We start from the raw sequence: 8058 nt of genomic DNA, 5'->3' as shown, positions 1-8058 counted from the left end.
AGCTTGAACCTTAAACCTCCCACATAAAAGAACAATCAAATACCAATAAACTACTAACCACTTGGTACAATATAATTTTCTTTAAAACATATATGAATTAATATGGTAAAGCAAACATGTACCATATAGGTGGCATCTTTGCACGTATTCTCAAAATACATTGTATGCAAACGACAATGAAGTTCCAGCAACGTAGCGTAAGAGAACAGACTTCTTTATGTTTGTGTTTTTTGAATGCTACTGATTCTTATCCCAATGTAGTATTTGTTTATAGATTATTTTCTTACCATAAGTACAAAGAGTCAATATCGCTTTTATTAAAACTCGTAAAATGGTAAGTTCACAAAAAATTGAAAAAAAAAAAATTCAAACTAATGTGAAAAATAATTTTGTGATTGAGTGAGATAGAGATTGATGAGGAGTATATTGGACCTACAAAATAATGGGAAAGAAACTTGAGGATGCCCCTATCCCCGAAATTCACCCAACTTTTTTTTTTTAGTTTTTATTTTTGACAAAAAAAAAATGATGCACCGAATAAAATCAATAAGTCACTTTTATTAAGGGTGTGTTTGGAAACTCGGAAAATGATTTTTGAAAATCATTTTTCGAGTTTTCAGTGGCAAGGAGGAAAATTTAAAGTCAATAGAAAATAATATTTTGGCCAATAAAAAATAGACATGTTTTTTTAAAAAATGATTTCCCTTTTTTTTTTTGTTTGAAAAGTCATTTTCCATGTCTTTCTTTACCAACAGAACACGCCTCATTTGCTCTCAGCTTCTTCTTCTTCATCTTCTTGTCATCATCTTCTTACTACCAAGCAAGGTATGTTTCCTTTTTCTTTTTTTTTTTTTCAATTATGATTTTTTTTTTCTCCGGTGACGGATCTGACAGATCTCGGCCATCTAAGATGGTTTTCGGGTATGGAGACGAAAACCCACAACCGGAAACTAGTCGGCCAGGCTAGTTTCTGAAGCGGAAACCAGAGACACCAGAGTTATCTGTTCTCTTTTTCTATGGATGAGCTGTGATTATCTATTCACTTTTTCTAACAATATATTTTATTGAGTTAATTTCCAAAATGGTCCTCCAGCTATGACCTTTAATTTTCTCAAATTGGTCCCTTGACTTTTAATTTTTTCAAAGTGGTCCTCTGACTTTTGAATTTCAAGCCAAAATGGTCATCCATTAGCATTGGCGTTAAGTTTGTGTTAAAATGAAGGGTAAAATTGAAAATTTAGGTTTTGCACTCCAATTTAAAGTAATATGTGATTTCTTTTAGCAATTTGCGCACATATTTCTTCAAATTAGGTTTTTGTTCTTTTAAATCTATAATCAAAATGTGGGATAATCAATTAGAAGGCCAGAAATCTCTGCCTTGGAAAGTTTGTGTATATGGGCTTAAGTGAGGATAACAGAGACACCCAAAGACACGAAAGAAAGAATATGATAGGAGGAGACTTGTGCAACATATGATGAGGACTAGAATTGTTTAAGACATTGAAAGTCATTTTATTAATCAAATAAACAGTAGTTTCAAAAACAAAATCCCAAAAACGAGACGGAACAAAGGCATGAGCCACAAGAGTGAGCCCAATTTCGACAATGTGCCTGTGTTTCCGTTCAACACACACATTTTGCTTATGAGTGTATGCACATGACTGCTTATGATTAATGCATACTTGCACAAACAAAGAATGTAATTTCTTATATTCAGCCCCTAGATCAGATTGAATGAACTTGATGTTATGATTAAAAGAACGCTCAACTAAAGTACGAAATTGATCAAATATGACATAAAGATCATATTTCTGCTTCAAGTGTGTATATATATGTTGTGTTATAATAAATGAAAAGAGCAACAAGTTAGCTCTACCTTCGTGAGTTCTTAAATTCGTGGAGGACTCTCTCTGGTTTTAATAGTTCATTGCTTTAGGGGTTGAAGATATCAATGGCCTCAGTCCTTGCAAGAAGGTATAGTTTCCTTTATGATTCCCAAATATGATGTCAAAGTTTTTCCATTTTTAATTTCACAATTATTGAATCATTTCAACGTTTTTCTAATTATTAAATTTTCACATTTGATCCTTCAATTCTTAAAATTTTGTTTCATTTTGTCTTATGGTCTAATTTTTGATAAGCAGTGACCAAATTTTTTAATTAAAAAATATCATAGAAAATAACAACATTTAAGATAAATCGTTTGACTAATATGTAATCATGTTCAATAACATAGAGGTACAAATTTGACTATCAACAACCAGAAAATAAGTTGAAAGATTAAATATGACAAAGTTTTAACATCGTGAGACCAAATGTGAAAATAATCTCAGGATGATAGGATAAAAAGTGGAATAAACTCATGATGTCACGATGAGATTGAGCCTTAATAATATTGTTCTAAATTTGATTTGTGAAATTCATATATATATATATATATATATATATATATATATATATATCGATACATTATTTCCTATTTAGGCTAGAAGGAAAGGTTGCGCTCATCACCGGCGCCGCCAGCGGCATCGGCGAGAAGGCAGCGAGGCTGTTTTCCCGGCATGGAGCTAAGGTGGTGATAGCGGACATTCAAGATGATTTAGCGCAAAAAGTTTGCGACGAATTGGACACCGCGTCGTCGGCCACCTTTGTCCGCTGCGACGTGACGAAGGAATCCGACGTTGAAAACGCCGTCAACGCCGCCGTTTCAAAATTCGGCAAGCTCGACATCATGTACAACAACGCCGGAATCACGGGACTGAACCGACCCAGCATCCTGGGCGACGAGAAATCCAACTTCGAGCGCGTCGTCGGCGTAAACCTCGTCGGCGCGTTTCTGGGAACCAAACACGCCGCGCGCGTGATGGTCCCGAACCGACGCGGCAGCATAATTACCACAGCGAGCGTGTGCGCCGTGACCGGCGGCGTGGCGTCGCACGCGTACACGAGCTCGAAGCACGGCGTGCTGGGGCTTACGAGGAACACGGCGATTGACCTGGGGCGGTACGGAGTTCGAGTCAACTGCGTGTCGCCGCACTTGGTGGCGACGACGCCGTTGGCGAAGGGTTTCTTTGACATGACGGATGAGGATGAAATGGGGAAGGCTTATTCCGCGTTCAAAGTGGAGGAGCTGACGGCGGAGGATGTGGCGGCGGCGGCTCTTTTCTTGGCGAGTGATGAATCGAGGTATTTGAATGGGGAAAACATTGTTGTTGATGAGGGATTTACGATTGTCAATCCAAATTTATGTATTTACAAATAAATAGACACTTTGATGTGGTGTCTATTCGTTTTATTTCTGGATTAATGAATAAGTTGGCTATGCTTTTATTAGGGCTGTCTGTTCTCAAATTAGTCTTTTAAGTTGATTATTTTCAATTCTCACATTTAATTTTTTCATTCCTTTTCACCCTTCAAAAAAAAAAAAAAAAAAAAAAAAAAGGACTCCCCAAGAGGGGCGACATATTGACATTCAATGTTTGAGCTAGTAAGTTGTGATTCGTATGAACAATCTATGTTAGCTAAAAATTTATTTAGTACACTTCCTTGTTAGTACTTGCAAATTTCCCTCGTCACTCCAAACAAATAATGTTATGGCTAAGGATCTGTAATGTTTTGGACTCTAAATATTCATAAATTAAATTAATTAATTGTTATTTTAGTTCATAATTATTTTGTAGCTCAAATTAATTATATGAATAATGCTATTTTTATTTTAAATTTTACTTCAAAATATTAATAAGAAAATCAATGAGTAGTGAAATGTTAAGGTAGACCGAAGCCCGCGTGCTAGCTTTAAATTATATTGTCTTGTTGTGGAGCGTATTAGGACCTAAAATTTTTAGTTTGCGAAAATACGGGTCTCGCGGACTTGACCCGTGCAAGTTGGTGGGTTGACCTACGAGCTTTTCATATATATATATATATATATATATATATATATATATATATATATATATATATATTAATTAGTTTTTCTACGCGCTTTGCGTGAATAGGATAATGCTCAATACTTGTTTTTAAATAAGTATTTCAAAGTATATTAATGAAATATTATATAGAAGATGTTCATGCATAAGTAAATAAATGTTGAATTTGTTTATTTAAATCGGTAATTTAATGTATATAAATGCAAGATAATATATGAGAGGTTGATTATATATAACTGTCACAAAAATAAATGTTTGCAACTTTGTAATAACGTTAATCTAAGTACTAAGTCTAAAAGCGATAGTCTAAATAAATACTCTTTTTGGTTTAAATTTTTCTAATTCTCTTTTGGGTAGCATTGTTATTGTTTTCATCTTCAGTACATGTCTTTATTTTATTTTTTTTATTTTTGTTATTGGTAGTGTGTCATGTGCAATTGGGTTATTGGTGGTATCATAGAAGGATTCATCATGCAATGAGATTATGGAGTATGAAGTTTTAGATTTGTTTTGTTGTGTATATAACTGAGATCTTAGCTGTGCTATGAACTATTTATCTTACAAACACATGTTGATATTTGGTAGTAGTAGTTTTCCCCTACATGTTTCATGTGTTGTGAGACATCTAATTCTAAATTAATTAAATGCGTATTTTTTTTTTTTTTTGTTGTAGTTACTAATTTATTTTTTAATTTAAGTAATAAGAGCAATAAAGTGGGCAAATTATGTTGTGGAACCGTGTCCACCTTGCAAGGTGGACACGGTTCTAAAATTGTCCATAATTATGAATATATAGTTCAAAAATTATAAACATATAGTTTTATAATTATGAACATAGAGTTGTGAACATAATTATAAACATATAGTTCTTTAATTATGAATATAGAAATTCAATAATTGTGAATATGAAGTTAAAAAATTATGAATATATACCTTTATAATTATGAACATATAGTTCAGTAATTATGAACATAGAGTTCTGTAATTGTGAATATAGAGTTTAATAATTATGAATATGAAGTTTAGTAATTATGAACATAGAGTTCAGTACATGTCCTTTTTTTTTCTTTTTTTTTTTTATTGGTAGTGTGTCATGTGCAATTAGGTTACTGGTAGAAGCATAGAGGGATTCATCATGCAATGAGATTAGGGTGTAGGAAGTTTTAGATTTGCCTTGCTGTGTATATGACTAAGATTTTAGTTGTAATATGAACTCTTTAACGTACAAACACCTATTGATATTTAGTAGTGGTAGTTTTTTCCCTACATGTTTCATGTGTTGTGAGATGTGTGTCGTAGGTAATCATGTGAAAGTATTGAACAAAATATTAATATATTTGTATAAAATACTTGATAAATAAATAAATAAATAAATAAATAAATAAATAACATATTTATTTATTTATTTATCAAGTATTTTATACAAATATAATATTCATAATTCATAATATATGTTTAACAATTATGCCAACTATACTTGGGATGGGGTTCGAACCTAAGACCTTATATAAATTAAGAGTATGTTAAGAATAATAAATAGTTAACGGAATATTCCGTTACTAAAGTTTAAACTAACGGAATTTAGGGTTATTTAAGAGAAGAAAATAATATAATAGAGGGTAAATAAGGAAAATCATTAAAAGATACTAAAATCAAAATAATATGAACCATTCATTTTAAGAAACAATTAGTACCGACATTTTTTTTTGTTCCAGTTAAGGGCCTAACATTATTCGCTCTTATTAAATTTGTAGATATATGTGTGTGTGTGTGGGGGGGGGGGGGGGGGGGGGGGAAGGGATCAGGTGCGGGAATAGCTTCCCGTGCGGTTGGACGTACATTAAGCATTAAACTGACGCACTTTAAGTACACAACACACGCACATTAAGCACACAAATAAAACACCTTAAGAACAGAAATCACGTACTTTAAGAACACCAACCACGCACCTTAAGCACATAACAAAGCATCTTAAGAACACAAATCACGCATCTAAGGTTTTAAAAATGGTTCAATTTAGTTTCACATAAGTGACGCACCTTAAGCATACAAATCACGCATCTTAAGATGGAAACAACGCACATTAAGAAGGAAACTCATCACACACCTAAGTTTCAGCAACTACTCACATTAAGCACAAACACGCGCACCTTAAGCACAAAACTCACGCACCTTAAGCATAAAAACTCACGCACCTTAAATTCCAACAACTACTACCATTAAGTACACAACTCCACATACTTTAAACACAAACCCACGCACCCTAAGCACAAACTCATGCACCTTATATATAAAACTCACGCACCTTACTCACAAAAATCATGCACCTGACATTTGACCTAAATGTAAAAAATTAGCAAAAGGCCATCACGTTTTTTTTTTTAATTAATTTTGGTAATCTAAACGTTGATTTAAGTAAAATCAATGGTTCTTCTTTCACCACACAACTGCACATGTCACCCTCAACCGCACAGGAACCCCTTCTATATATAAATAAATAAATAAATAAATATATATATATATATATATATATATATATATATATATATATATAACATTAAAATCTTAAAAATGTAAATTTTTAATTTTTAAACATAGAAAATTTAATATTATCTAGATTAAATTATTTGAATGTAGAATAATAATTTTTTTTTTTTTTAAAGTTAGGCCAACGTGGTCCACAAGACTGTAAAAGGTGGGTTGAGTTGCATAATTCTAGGGCGAGCCGACTTTCTTTTAAATGAAAATTAACAGTGATTATTTCTGCCGTTTCGCACCCTTTTAGAAAAAGTAACTCTATTATTCAGTGTCATTTTGTATACACTGCAATTTCAGTTGAACACAACTACAGTTTCATTTCGATATAACTATAGTTTCATTCGATATTTATAAACTCAAATATGTGAAAATGTTATTTAATTTTATTTTATATACACTATAGTTTTATTAAAACACAACTACATGATCATTTTGATATAATTACAGCTTCATTGTACAATATACACTCAAATATGTGAAATGTTATTCAGTTTCAGTTTATATACACTGCAGTTTCATTTCACTATAACTACAGTATCATTTTGATATAACTGCAGTGTCGGTTTGGATATACTGTAGTGTCAGTTGGTGTTTAATACACCAAACAAACGGACTCCGTTAACTCTAACGGCGGGCCGTTTCTTTACTTAAAGAAACGGCGCCGTATATGGGCCGCGGTGCATAATCGATTATGCACCGCGGTCTATAATATAACAACTGCGAAAAAAGATAAAATTCGTGGTGAGACGGGCCCTCAATGGCTTCTATCTTTATGATTAGCAAATTAATACTTTTGAAGAATAATGCTGAAAATTATGAAATTTTCAATCACATGAAAGTGATATTAAATTAAGTGAAAAGTAAAAAGTGGTCAAAAATAGCAACAAATAAAGATTTTTTTAGATACCAAAAGTGATCGGAACAAAACTTTCGATATTTTTAAATCGAAAATTCCATAATTTCCGGCCTTGAGACTTGTCACTTTCCATCGTACATTCGTACCAAACAAGCACTGTCTAATCAGTAACCATTACCACTCGTGACAGTGGACTCCAAATGAATACTACAAATAAATGGTCAGTGGACTTCAAATTATTTTTTTTTTCCTTCAAATCAATAAAAATAAAAAAAAAATAAACCAATCCATTCAGGATAGACTCGAATGTTATCCTCGAATGAATATTCTTAGGCGGATTGAAATTACCATCCCTAAAATTTACCATACTGCCTACGTAACTGCATGTCGACTTGCTAAAGATTTCATTGGGGAGAAGAAAAGATTCATTATATTGTGCGTGGAAAATTTTACTCTAACGTGCAATATACATTAATGATTTTTTTTTCAATTAATTTTGAAAAAGAAAAATATTGCATGTACCCCAAAAACCTACTCTCAACTTTTATTCTCACTTATATTCACATTTGATTGGAGGAAAGAAAAAGAAAAAAAAAATAGATAAACATCATGGTTCATGACTCTCTATTAAATTAAGCAATCAAGACATGTCATGTCATAGGATATAGAAAATGAGACTCCATATAAAATTACTTTTTTGAAAAGTCCTTTCAGTATAATTATCACAATAATTAA

General features: G+C 32.3%; 1 protein-coding gene across 1 annotated transcript; it reads left to right on the top strand.

The window, feature by feature from the left end:
- Positions 1-771: 771 nt before the first annotated feature.
- LOC109164597 (secoisolariciresinol dehydrogenase-like) lies at positions 772-3351 on the top strand. Its single transcript, XM_019313112.1, has 3 exons — positions 772-825; positions 1937-1974; positions 2485-3351. The coding sequence occupies exons 2-3, from the start codon at positions 1952-1954 to the stop codon at positions 3260-3262; spliced, it is 801 nt and encodes a 266-aa protein (XP_019168657.1). The 5' UTR covers positions 772-825; positions 1937-1951; the 3' UTR covers positions 3263-3351.
- The last annotated feature ends 4707 nt before the right edge of the window (positions 3352-8058 follow it).

Source organism: Ipomoea nil, unplaced genomic scaffold (assembly GCF_001879475.1).
Source record: "Ipomoea nil cultivar Tokyo-kokei standard unplaced genomic scaffold, Asagao_1.1 scaffold3069, whole genome shotgun sequence".
In the NCBI taxonomy this organism is placed as follows: domain Eukaryota; kingdom Viridiplantae; phylum Streptophyta; class Magnoliopsida; order Solanales; family Convolvulaceae; genus Ipomoea; species Ipomoea nil.
Note: the sequence above shows the minus strand (reverse complement) of the source record. Positions and strands in the feature narration are given on the sequence as shown.

What these genes read in the sequence shown, in the direction of transcription:
- LOC109164597 (XM_019313112.1), top strand. Translation starts at nt 1,952, where the DNA reads ATGGCCTCAGTCCTTGCAAGAAG. An exon ending in GCCTCAGTCCTTGCAAGAAG is followed by an intron (nt 1,975 to 2,484) that starts GTATAGTTTCCT and finishes TTTCCTATTTAG; the next exon opens with GCTAGAAGGAAAGGTTGCGC.